Genomic DNA, 13,733 nt, shown 5'->3' on the forward strand with positions numbered 1-13,733 from the left:
ACGAAATGTCCGGAAACCCCTGCATGCTCTCGAGCGCCCTTTCCAGAGCGCGCGAGATCGTCAGGTCGAAAGAGAGTGCTGTGGCCTGATCGGCTGGTTCATTCCGAGAACGCCTCTTCCTCTCAGAGTGCTCCATTGCACTCCGTCGGTAGCCGTCGGAGTGCGGAGCGGCGCAGGCGTCACGTGGTACTTGCATGGGGATCACGCGGTTTTGTTGACGATGGCCAGCAGTGGTCTGCAGTCAGGGTTGGGCAGAAATACTGAAAAATGTATTTGGAAATGCAAATACTGGGATACATTAAAAAAGTAGCCAAAATACTGATACTAACATACGTCTGTAAAAATGTATCGCGATACGTATCGGAAATACATTTTAAATAGAGGCAAAACGTATTTGGAAATACAAATACAGGAATACATTTTAGGGAGGGCAGAAATACAAATACAGAAATACTGATACTGCAATACATTTTTCACATTTTTTAGAGACGCCAACTGAGATGAAGCTTGAAGTTTGAAGTGGAAGTTTTTGATTCCAAAATAACTTTCCCGTAGGCTTGGTACTTTGCCTTGAAGGTAGTGGTTTCGGACGACGAGGAGTCTTCAATGGGCTCAAAAAAAAAAAAAACGTTCCATCAAGGACTGATTGCGGTCCCTTCCCTGACATGCTGTCTGTCTAACGAGGAATGCGAAAAGACTTCGACCTCTAAATAAATTCTTTGTCACCCTAAATCCCACCAAAACGCCAGCACGCCCCTGTCCAATAAGGACGCCCCTGCCAACAGTGATCACATGACGTCACTGTGGAATAAGCTGGTATTCTTTATCTGTAGGTGTGGCCTTGAACATTAAACTTTACCACGCTGCTGTATGAAAGGACAATACGTACTTTCGTTCTAGGTTACCTAGTTGAAGATCGTGCAGGCAGTGTCATTTGGAATTTTCGAGAATAGTGGACCACCAGAAGCATCCTGGAACACGCGTCTCATCCTCTGTTACGGTTGAAAAAAAGAAACGATAGCATTCCTGCTGTGAAAGTCATTCCTGCAGACCCTCCGCCACCGACACATGGATTGCCGTCATCAAGTTTTGCATAGCATCCCCAAACAGAGAGCTCGTTGATTGCGACCTGATATTGCCGGCACAGGCGCAAGCTCTCCGAGTAACAGCGTCCTCAAGACGAGTCGCAGGTGTACGAAGTCTGGGTCAGCACAGCGAGGCCACGTCTGGCCTTCTTCCTGGGTATCGGATCCTCAAAGCAGCCGGTCACGTTCATGTCGGCTGATGACGTACCCTTGAGTCGTGCAATATTACGGGCGCAGCCGCAGATGCATTAAAATATGTGTTGAACTTCACTGCGTGAATCATACTAGTATTTCAAGTCAAACACCGCCAGGTTCGTGGTGCAACAAACTGTGTGTGACTCAGCCTTGCCGGCTGGGTGTACTGTCTACGCTAAGGCAAGTTTATAAGCGGACATTGGATGCCAGCAAACAACGACTCAAGAAATCCCTAGCTAAGGACCTTGTGGGAAGCCGAGGAGGTCACTGGACTCCAAGTCGCCCATCTCCGCCTTGCTGGTGGCGGCGGACGTGCATCAGGTGATTGGTGAACTCCTGGTGGGGGGGCTTGATGAGCTCTCACTCCCGCAACAGGTCCGGGGTCAGGTAGCTGTACGTCTGCTGGATGGCCAGGTAGGTGGTCTTGGCAAAGTTGCACAGCGTGGCCGTCGAGACGCGGGCCGAGGTGTAGCAGACCTCGATGCCCGCCATGTGCAGCAGCTTCTTGGGCACCGGGGCGGACACGATGCTTGGGCCGCGGGGCGCCGGATTAGCCGCATCAGCACGCACCTTGCAGGGTACGGTGTGGCGCTTTCCACTCTTGTTTTCCCAATAGCCGTTACGGACGGGGATGACGCACAGCTAGGCCAGGATGATGGCTTGAAGGATGGCCGTGGCCACCTCTTTGGAGCACTTGGCAGGGCTGGCACTTCTAGTCTGCTTCTAGTCGTAGCAGCCTTAGCGCGCGGCACGAAGGAGCAAAGGATCGTCGCTTGGGGTGAAGTGGTCAGCAAGGAAGAGCTTGTCGAGGCCCAGAAAGCAGATGGTTTTTGCCAGCGGGTGTTGGGTAAACTGGCTGAAATTGCGGTCGACACCGGGAAGGCTGGCGGTCGAGTTAATGATCAATTTGATTCATATCTGCTGGGCGAAGACGGCTTATTGCTTCGCTACATCCCAACGATCGATGAAGGGGAGAGTAATGAGTTTCCTTCAGGGTGGTGATTCCCAGGAAGCTACGGAAGAGGTTTATCGGGTACTTCCACGACTCGGCTTTGGCTGGTCATGGCAGCGGCAGCAAGACTTTTCAAAAGTTATGTCGCGTCGTGACCTGGCCGGGGATGAGACAGGACAAGCAGCAGACCAATCGGGCCCCACGTTGGGCGCCATTTTAATGTGTGATTCCCTGGGTGACGGGCGGAACGCGTACCGATCGGGCGGGATTATTAGTAGTGGACCTCCGTAAAGAAACCCACAACCTGCGGCAGAAGATGCTCTGACTCCGCTCCTGGCGCGCCACCTGGTTCGAGTCGCCGACTACGCAATAGTTCTCAGAAGAGAGAAGAGGACGCATAAAAAATAGTTTGGAGAATCGGAAGGAACTTGGTCAGCATAGTAACAATGCCCCAGCATCTCCTTAACCCTGTTGCCCTGAGAAGTAAAAAAATAATAAAAAAAATATGCGTTCGGATTTGCTTTTTTTCCGGTAAAAGGGGGGGGGGTGTATTTCTCAAGAAATGTAACGAAATACATTTCATCCTAGTTGTATCGCTATACAAAGAAACATTCGAAAATGTATTTCGATACAGGAATAGAGATACTGGTGAAAGCAATGTATCGCGATACAGAAATACAGATACGAAATGTATTTCTGAAATACTATCGCGATACACTTGTATCGCGATACGGCCCAACCCTGTCTCCAGTGATGTGCGGGGTCCGGCATGACGGCGATTGATATATTGTTTTACAAAGTGTTCGTGCATTCGACGGTACAAGGATTACAACGGACGGGACGACATTCGTTTGTGACCGTAACAGGAAAAGTCGGCGTGTGAAGTATGCTCAGTGTTTTCACGGGATCGTTCATCTCACGGCGGTGAATCCGCTATGCCTAACCGACGAAGAAACAGCTCGCTGAGCTCACCGCTGTTTCATCGGGTTTTGTGGTCGCTTCCAGAAATTTTCAGGTTTGGTAAAAGTGCGTGAAAAGGTTTGTGTTGCAAAATAAAGGCAGAGCCGAATATAATGCATTGTGATTTGTGTCACATGGCGATATGTGCTGTATCCTGTTTGCACGATCTTTCGCCGTAAGAAAAATGCGGTTTATTAACCATTTTATATTAGCCTGCTCTGCCGTACGCATTACCTCTATCGCAGCGCGTTCACTCTCGAAAACATGGCAGGTTGACAGCTCTTTCCAAGCATTAGCTTTCGTTCCGTTCTGCAAAAATCGATTCGCATACCTACTGTTTTCTTCTTTTTACCTGCCGATGCTTAAAACAATTTACGTCACAACCGTTATTCATCACGTTGCGAGCGTACATTTTCCTGAATCGTCCCCAGTACGCTGTAAAATCTTCTCTTTTTATTTTTTTTTTAGTGCATTACCAATGTCAGAAAGTTTTACTTCTGCGACTGGTCTGGCAATGTCAGAGCGCTCTTAACCCAGCAGCTGTGATCGGCTGTAAAGGATCCCGAGTAGCTCTGGCGGCGAGGAGCGGGCGTTCTGCTGAATGAAGGTCAGAGGAGAGAGGCGACCACCCGAATTCACCAAAAGAAGGCTGAAAGGCACCTGCTTCTTCCGACGTTACTGAGATGGCCGAATTCACCGGCACATCGTTATCGTGAACATGTCGGCTTCAATGTGGATTTTCTGAAAAAAAAAAAAAAAAAAAAGTTTGAAGGGGTATTTTTTTTTTGGCCCCTTTTCGGCTTTTTTAGGACCATACTTTTCTTCCCTGCCACCGCGATGTCACTGTGGGAAAGTTATTGCAGGGTTCTTTCCGTTGACCTCAAATGGACTGTGATCTTTTGAAATACAAGATTTTTTTTATATATGATCTTCACACATTGCTTCGATCTGCTTGGGGGGCTGAACACAAATCCCTTTATTGAACATAAATCTAAGCTTTGTTCGGAGCTTAGCGTTTGTAATTTTGTGATTTTCTTCCCCACAATCTAAGGTTATAATGTTTGTTCTGAACCTCTATCCCATATATATTTGCTTCGACTTTATTTATGCGGGTGTTGCTCTATACTTTTTGTAAATGATTCCAAAACATCGACGCGTAAACGTCAAATTAACATAAAAAAACAAGCTCTAAGAATAATCCAATCGTACTTATCTGACGCTTAAAAATGGGAAGCATGTATATTTTTTACCAAGCGCCACCCAAAGTCATTGAAATATCGATCTAGCTGCCAAGCAACTGGTTTATTCAAAACCAAGGCTGCACTCCGCTTACATCACGAGGCACCCAATAATTTGTGAGGCCATTGAAAAAACAAGCATTTAGATGCATGTTTTTCTCAGCGGTGAAAAGTTTTTTTAGTTCTGAATTCAACAGTTACCGGCTCTGTAAATAGGGATCAGCATGGATCTGGTGCAGCATGTAAACGTTTCGCACTCACATTTATTTCGTTTGACACACTCAGCATATACTCTTTCAACGCCTAATAGAGTTTTTTTTTTTTTTTTTTTCACAAGCGTAGACAGCGCAATGCTGTCCTGTTAATTCCATTCTTGAATATGACAAAGTACGCGAAACAAGGCGTTAACTTTCATAAAACGGCGCACAATAGTGCCTGAAAGGCTTGCACCGCTATGCTGCGCACATGCTAATACGACCGTTTCTGAAAGTCCCTTCGGGGGATCAGACGACGCTTTGATAGAAAGGATAAGAGTTGAGCTCTGGTCTGAGGGGATTCTCTCTGTTCCCCCCCCCCCCCCCTCCTTCTCTCTCTCTCTCTTTCTCTTTCTCTCGCTGCCTTTCTTGCTCTCTTCTTTTTTCGATGGAATGGTTTATAAACACGGACATTTTGTCTGACAGTAAAAAAAATATTGTATTGAAAAACACAAAATACTTGGAAAAAAATTAATCCCTCCCGAAATACTCATGAATTTGAAGGAAAATAGACCCCGAAAAAACGAAACCCTACTCGAAACGTAACGCGAAAGAACCAATAAGCAAAAGGTCCTGTGTGAATGGGCCTCGGCTCGTCTAATGGCGTTACTTACGTTAAAGGCTTCCTTGATGCCTCCGTTGTCGGCGATGTTCTCACCCTGTGTGTTCACGCCGTTTATCTGTACGAGGGGAGAGGGGCTCGGGTCAGGTCGCCACTATGACAGCGACTCTAAACGTGATGAGTGCGTCGCCTCCTCCTTGAAGCAGAGGACAAGTCAGATTTCAAAAAGCCCGGGGAAACAAAAAATAAATAAATTTATTATTGAGATTTAAGCTTTCTTAAGACGAAGCCATCTCAGAACGTGTGACTGAAAACTGCAGTCTCACAGAAACCTAACGTAAAAGCAAAGTAATATTACGAATTTGGGGCTGTCACACTCTCCACATTCATTATTTATTTTTCCTCTTTCTAGACGTTGAGAATATTTATACATCGACAAGTTGAGATAACCTGAGGACTTGCTGGTACAGCTTGAATACTTTATTGGGCTAATTCAGCGAGCGAATTGCAATCAATCTCATTAATTACGAGCTCCATGGGACTGGCAAAAAATGTTCGTTATACAAGTCACTTCGTTTCAGAGTTTATCACGAAAATTAGAACATGGGAAACCAAAATACGAGTAGGTCTACCACGTAGTGGCAAACTTGAGCAATATAAGCTTCCATGAGACTAAACCTTGGTGCAGCATGAAAGTGAAAACATTGTCACATGAAGCGCATTTGAAGGCGCCAGTCGTAGGGCAGAGCCGTTTATATTTTGAGGCGGATGGGTGGAGCTTGGAACCGGCAATATCTAGCTCGAACAAGCCAGCCTCGCAATAACACCAAATGGGATGCGTTTTCTTTTAGCGCTCTGCACAAGCCACATGAATATTTTGTTAGGCCTGTAATTTATCACTGCATTTAAAGACCGCGCACGTTTTATCCATCTTCAATAAGAATAGTCACAAGTTAGCTTTTGTTCGTTTGTTTTCAGACAAAAAATGCAAAAAAAGTCACGAAATTTAGAGCACGGGTTCGCAGTTTCTGCGTAGCAAACCGTTTCTCTTCTGTCACGGGAATCGTGGCGGTGGTGGGGATATATAAAAATAAATTTCAACATAAAAAGGGAATGAAACACGGGTATTACGTTTAGAAGTCGTTCCAGATCGCGACAATGCGACAATTTATTGCGTGGAAATAGCCAAAGGCGGTTACGTTAACGAGAGACCCTTTCAGTGCATTGCCACGTCAATGCAGATATGGGGTGGAATCCAGAGTGGATCATGAATTATCAGCAAAATATGGCGAGGAAACTAAAGTCAGTGGACCCTGGGGAGGTAGCGCCATTGGCTTCCCTGCCCACTAGTCGAATGCAAACATATACTAATAACATACAGACGACCAAACCTTGCAAAAAGATCGGCCTCAGTTGCAATGGCAACCGCATTTTATTCCATTCAAATCTTCGAAAGAGTTGTTCTGAACCAGTCGCACGAAGATAGCTACGGAGAATCATCGTACAGAAGCGTTCCACGCCAATGTAAGCGCCTTTGACGCTGCGCATGCAGTCAACTTATCGATCATGCTTATCTCCACAGATCTCTTTGAATAGTATTATTGTTCCCTTGTATTTCAAGACTGGAAGATTATTTCTTATTCCAGCCAAGCACCGACGCCGTACGTGGTGTCGGTGCGAAGATGTGCGCTTGTTTCGCCGATGTGCGGATAACAGAATCTCGCCATTCAAGAAATGTCTCTATGAGGCTACCCGTCCCCAGCGAATTTAGATCGGTTCGCCAATAATAGAGAAGTCAATAAGAGACTGCTCATTCAATGAACCAAAATGGCAACCATATGGAGAGCTTGGCGCGAATTTCTCGGGATTCATTACCCTGGAACGCCGCATTAGCTAGAACGCTCCTTGCGAGTTTCTCAGTCCATGCGAATGGCGTGTAAACCAGTTTTTGTTTATTCATTGATTTCTATGGGTGATATGACGATTCCTTCGTGCTCGCAATGCAGAAGAAAAAAATACTGCAGTAGAACACAGGAAGGCTACAGGTGCGAACACTTAGCCACTTCTACAGCACGAGGAAGCATGCAATGCCCGCGTTCCAAGGTTTTGCATTGCAAACGTGACATCTCATCCGTTCCTCCCCCCCCCCCCCCCCCCCCCCCCCCGAAAAAAAAATAAATAAAAACAAAAATAGCGTAGTTTTTCTCTACACTCTGGGAGTCGAAGTTCGCTGCCAATAGCACATAAAAATAATTCCGGAGGACCAATGACAGCGCCAGGTACCACTGAGGAAAAGAGCAAAAGAAACGCCAGACAACACACAAAACAAAATACTAACTGCGCATGTGCAGTTGTAAGAAGCGCTTTAAGGGAAGGAGTATGTGCTACATACTCATCTATTTAAAGAAGATATCGATTTCTAAAATCACCAACGAAGCGGCGCGTACGTATTCATAATAAACACAACTGCTCTCACGTTCAAGGTGCCTTCGGATACCGTGTAGTTCCCGTACTGCTCCACGATGCACTGAGCCCTCTGGCGGAACTTGAGGTCTGTCTCGGGCTCCCACCAGTTGAGATTGTGGCCGTCCTTGTCGAACTGACGCCCTGTGGAGCCGACAACGAAGTGCACGAGTGAACGGCAGAGCGGGGGACACCAGCTCAGAGCCTGCCCGATTTCTTGTGAAAAGAACCTGCCTGAACCGACTGTGGTCAACTACACCTAAAATAATCAAAGCCAGTTCACTTCTACGCCATCACAGTGAGATGGCGCGCAAACGCTGATTGGACACGAGCGCTACGTCAGTGTTCGGCAGGGACTCGGGTCCACTGAATGCGCCGAAGGACATTCGGCGTCGCGCTCGGGACTACAATTGCTGAGTTGACGCCATCCGAGAGGGATGACGTTACGTGGAGTTAGAGGAGGCTGCTCACAGGCTTTCATTATCTAATTGGTGTTGGCTTAATGTGACCACGTACCTTGATCGTCGAAGCCGTGCGTAATTTCGTGGCCAATGACAGAGCCAATTGCTCCGTAATTCAGGTAGCTAGAGGGAAAGGAGTTGGGTTAGGCATGGGCATTTCGATGACAGCCCAGAAAAATTGTCTCACTTGGGCCGATCTTTCGAGAAGAAGACTCCCTGCAGGATGCCGGCTGGGAACACTGCGCACAAAGAAATAAGTCCTCGTGTATCGCCTAGCATCAAGAGATGTGCGAGATCGCCAGTTTCACTTCAATATTGTCCAATATTATGCAAACATTATGCCACGTCGCCACGTTTTTCTGCCTAATACTGTATCGGGGATGGTTATCGTGCAACGTTGCGCCTATTGCGACTATTCGATTACTATCAATATTACTATGCCGTTCGGATCGCATTGCCGTGAAACGTTTAGACTCCCTGCACACTGGACCTTGGTTATGGTGTTATCGGTTAGCCAAAGATTGCTAGTCGTCACGTCTCCTAAACTAAACCATTTTAGGCATCTGCTCTAACATTCCGGCTGAGGTCACTCTGCCCTTATATTTATAGTGTTTCCTTGGTACTGGTGGACCGATTATATCCAACGATTATAACCGGAATGAATTGCTCATATAGAGTATATTCATGTGCGAGCCAGTGAAGTCGGGGTACATCGCAGACTTTACGTCAGTGACAGCAGACATCCACGGCCGCACGGATCGGACTATGAAGCAAATCTTTCCCGGGTTCAGGGACACCGCACTTTGCATTTTGAGTACGGTGTCGTGCATGATTATCATGGTTGAAAAAAACCCGAGACTGCGGGTAAACGACACAACATTAAAAAGTCTCCAACTTACCCGCATCTCGGGTTTTTTTCAACCATGTGCAATGTACACCAGCTCGTTTACGCCCTGACATTTTGTTCATGATTATCAATTGTCGCACCAAGACAGTCGAAAGAGAAGAAAGAGAAAAGCAAAACTGCAGTATCCCGGTTTTAATTTTTTTCTTTTTTACCTTGTGGGAGAACAAACAGGAGTGTGCAAGAAGACTGGACCGCTTTGCATGAGAACGTGAATGACGCATCAACAAAAACTATCGACGAACGTCTCGATAACTACCGAATATGTTCACGTCTCATGTAAATTTCGGCACAGTTTGCTTTTTTCCGACATTATAAGCCGAGCTACTGTTCCAAATTGCGTCTTTGGCGCATCCGAATGCAAGGGCAGCAATCAAAGGGCAACACAGAGAACGCGCAGGGAGCGCGTGATGACGAGCTGGACAAGCGCACGCCGTCATTGGTTGAGATCGGAGGTAAACAAGAGGACGCGTGGGCTCGCCTAGGATCAGTGTTGTACGGAACGGCGTTCCAAGGAACGGCGTTCCTGGAACGCGTTCCTTTTAGGAGGAACGATGGAACGCCGCCGTTCCATTTCGCATCCATGGAACTGGAACGGGAACTCTTTACATTTTACGAAAGCGGAAGTAGGAACGGTGTTCCTTTTTCTTCGTCCGGTGGGGTCGTTTTTATTTTATTTGCAAGAGGGGAATTTCGAAAAAACAAAAGTGTAAAAACATTATTTTTACGAAGAGGAGGATCTTGTTCGGTTTTCTTGTTACTCAGGGTTTATTTTGTGGGGTCCTCGCTTGGCAACAGTAGGGTGCAGGAGAGCTAGTAACCATCGAATATTTTTTCAGCGCCCGAGACTGCGCCAAAGAAATCAGAACATTTGGCCAAAGGAAAAGACAAAAAAAGGGACGTCTCGAACTCGGCTACTTTCCTTGCTTCCAAGAACCCTCATACACCCAGAAATCGAAGGCCGACTGCAGCCATCACTGAACGTCTACAAAGAAACCAGTTACACCAAAAGAACAGGTTACTATACATCATACACACCCTTGTATCCCAAGCATTGGCCAGACGCACTGAAATTAACCTTCCTTCTCTGCCCTCTTTACCCGCCTTCAAACTGAACAACGAGTCCAACCTTCACGAAGAAGGACTGGTAGTTTTCAAGACTGACTTTCAAAAAGCCCCACCTTCTTCTTCATTTGCTCGTCTTGCTGAGAACAGCATCGAGAAGCAACTGTTGTTACCATTTCGTCGTTTACCCTGAGACTGGTTTTTTTTAAGAGCAGAAGTAACAGAAAAAACAGACCTGTCTGTTTTTTCTGTTACTTCTGCTCTTAAAAAAAAAACCCAGTCTCAGGGTAAACGACGAAATGGTTGACTTCCACCAGCTAGCCTGTACTTTGACTCTTTTCTCGTTAACTGTTGTTACGTTCGAACACGGGACCTTGTTAGATTGAAACGTGTGAGGTTGTGGCTCATCTGAATCATCCACCACAAACGTGACATCGGCAAAACGCTGAGATTTTTTAAAAGTGAATATATCAACAAATGAAACCTTGCTTCGGCTTGTTTTCTTCTGCTAGCGTCCTTCCATCACGGCATTTAAATTCGTATGTTGCTATTTAATGGGTTAGATAAAAACATTTTGGTTTCATCTAACTAAATATTTTAATTATCAAAATACAAATGTAACGTATATGTAATGACACGCTCCATTTTTTAAACTGTAATGGGAACGAGTTCCTTTCTCGCAGATGGAACTTGTAACGGGAACGCGTTTCAAAAATCAAGAGGAACGAGGAACGAGCTTCCGTTCCTCTTATTGAGGAACGTGTACAACACTGCTTAGGATGTAAACAAGCGCTAGACGTGAGCAAGGAGCAGACGAACTTGCGCGCCGTCCTAACCCTTCTCGAAAGCCACGTGACTAGTATTAGAAGATCGAAACCACTGCACAATGGCAGAACAACTGACATCGTGGAACGTGAAAGTCATTCCGAAAGATAGCAAACGCAGGTGCGCCGCCAACGCTATAGTCGGTGACAGGTTATGGGTAAAGTGGAAGCTCCTCCAACACCGCCTAGAAGACAAGGCCGTAGTGCTGACATTTTCGACTTGCCAGCGAAGGCCAACGCTGGAAACTCAAGAAAAAAAGATTGGTGTGTGTGTGTGTGTGTGTTTATACAGCTTAGAACTTAAAGGGGCCCTGCAAGGAATTTTTACTGGTTTTTAATTTGCACCGAACCTGAGCGCACTGAATGAAACCTTTCTTTTATATAATTTGGCTTTATCTTAAAAGTTATAGCCAAATCAAAAGTAAGAAAAAGAAGCAAAAAATAACCTCCTTCATGACGTCCTTGGTTGCTTGTGTGGCCGTAAACTAGAGGAGGGGCAGTGAGCTCAGCGAGTGGTCACGGCTGCCGCACTCCGTGTCAACGGCTCGAGAGGGTGCCACTAAAGCATATTCTGGCTAGGCTGTATGAAGCGGGCAGCCAGGACGGCTCGCATTGCATTTTGCTGCGCGATTAAACACTACTTTGGCATGACACTTCATTGTCCACAAACGACAGCAAACACGGGGTAAAGACCAGTTCAGAACGGGAGCCACTTCGCTCTGCCATACCGCCAAAAGTTTAAACCACAAGCCAAAGCTGCTCGCCGAAGGCCTTGGGAACGCTCGGAACCGGTCGGATCCTCCAGTCCATACGACCGCAGCACCGCCGCGTACGTCCGGGACCTTAGCTCGCCAGTCGTTAATGCCTGGTCCTAGTACACCTTTCTAGTATGCGCCGCCTTTTCCACGGGTATGTCGACGAGTCATTTCTTGTTTCCGTACTTTCTAAACGGCATTTGTTTCTTTTCTAATTTAAATTAGTAAACAAAAACTACTTTTCTAAAAAATTGAAACGGTTCGCGCCATTTATATTTTGTATTTGGACTAAAAAGAAGCTTTTAGCGGCTCTGACCAGTAGTAAGCCCAGGGCCACAGACGTCACATATCGCGTGCATTAGGCACCGCGGGTCACCCCCGTAGGGGGAGGAGGTTTCTGCGTCCCCGGTTGAAATATGACGCACTGATATTTAGTTACTCTCTCCGTGCCCGCTGGCTTGCCCAAACCCCGAGGGACGCGGAAACCGCAAAAAAGGTGGACGCTTAAATATGTTTGCAGGGCCCCTTTCAGGGCTGTTTATGCTCCGACGTCGACAAACGTAACGTGCGCCGGCGTTCGTCGTCAACTACTACACGACGCGCCGCGCTGAAAAGGTTGCTCCGGCGCGCATTTCGCGTCGCGCATGCGCGTTGCCATGGCAACCGCGACGTAAGCTGATGGTGTATTTCCATTTCCGTTTGCATTCTGTCCAGACTTGTTCCGACGGGAGGAACCAATGAGAGCCGATTCGCCATGCATTTAGATCAGCAAACAAAGAAAAAATATGCAGCGGTGCTTTTATGGCGCCGAATCCGGCACTAGAGAACAAGCACGATGTATACGTACGAGATATATATGATAAACGCACAGTGTTTGGAGAATTTCATCATCTAGTGCAGGAGCTGCGCGAGTCCAACCCGGAATACCACTTCCCATATTTCAGGTAAGACGGCGGTCGATAGTCATGTCGCTTATCAGAGTGAATCAATTCTGTCGTTTCCTTTGCTGCAGTATGACGAAGGCTTCATTTGGCGAGCTGCTCGGGCTCGTCCACGGCCGTCCTGTACACGCGCCCCCACATCGCTCTCCCATCTTGCCCGCTGAGCGGCTGGCCATCACACTGAGGTATGGACTGCATATGTGATATGACCTTCCTTTTCGCGGACGCTCGATTGATGAGGTTAGGCTTCTAGACCTTATGCTAGCGCCGTACTCACGCCCAACTCGTATCAAAACACCCCGAACCGGAAACTTATCCGCTCTGGTCTACTCCGATATTTTGAGTGGTCCGGGCTTGACAATGCGTTTTGAAATAAAATTTGGGCTCTGAAATCGTCAGCCAAAATCGGGGACACGACGATTCAAGTAGAAACTTACCTCAAATGCTTCTTTTACTGGTTGAATGTACGCATTAAAATTTTAAGTCTCAACTCCTAGAAAAACAAAATCCTCAAAGGTACTGTTTTTTTATTTTTTCGTACTTAAAATATACTTCAATTTTTAATGTGCAAAGGGGACCAGTGAAGTATGCATTCGAGATAAGTTTCAACTTGATAGGTTCATTTGCTGATGTTTGACGGCCTATTGGTACTAGCTTGTAACTTTATTTTCAGACACTCATAAATAAGCGAATCAACATATCAATGTAACACTTACTACATCAAACACATATTTTACTAAAGAGATAATCTGACCCATTTGAAAGCATGGGGCATTCTTGCTTTTTTATTTTGTACTTGAAATTGAGACTTAATTTTTTAATGAGTAAATCTGGTCAGTAATATTCATATTCGAGGTCAACTTCTACTTCATACACCCATTCCCTGATTTTTGCGGGAGATTTTAGAGTAGAACCTATTTCCAAACACATTGTAGAGCGCCAGTCAGACATATTTAGTACAAACTGACATACTGCGTGTATAGCAATATAGTTCGGACGGAGTACTATCGTAGGTCATTCTCAGCACGCGGTCAAAAACAGTGGGAATGACTGACCATAAGTTGCTCCGAGCTA

The 13,733-nt window shown here is 46.2% G+C and overlaps 1 protein-coding gene across 1 annotated transcript in view; it reads right to left on the reverse strand.

Moving 5' to 3' along the window:
- The window catches only part of LOC115313733 (neprilysin-2-like), an 85,129-nt gene that overhangs the window by 11,064 nt on the left and 60,332 nt on the right, over nt 1-13,733 (reverse strand). The window contains exons 6-9 of the mRNA XM_040216411.1: nt 8,358-8,409; nt 8,226-8,293; nt 7,723-7,853; nt 5,299-5,364 (exon numbers count right to left, since the gene is read on the reverse strand). Coding sequence (XP_040072345.1) covers nt 5,299-5,364; nt 7,723-7,853; nt 8,226-8,293; nt 8,358-8,409 — 317 coding nt within the window. The remainder of the gene's footprint in view (nt 1-5,298; nt 5,365-7,722; nt 7,854-8,225; nt 8,294-8,357; nt 8,410-13,733) is intronic.

The sequence above is a fragment of the Ixodes scapularis genome, unplaced genomic scaffold (genome assembly GCF_016920785.2).
Source record: "Ixodes scapularis isolate PalLabHiFi unplaced genomic scaffold, ASM1692078v2 PGA_scaffold1__304_contigs__length_218370807, whole genome shotgun sequence".
NCBI lineage: Eukaryota > Metazoa > Arthropoda > Arachnida > Ixodida > Ixodidae > Ixodes > Ixodes scapularis.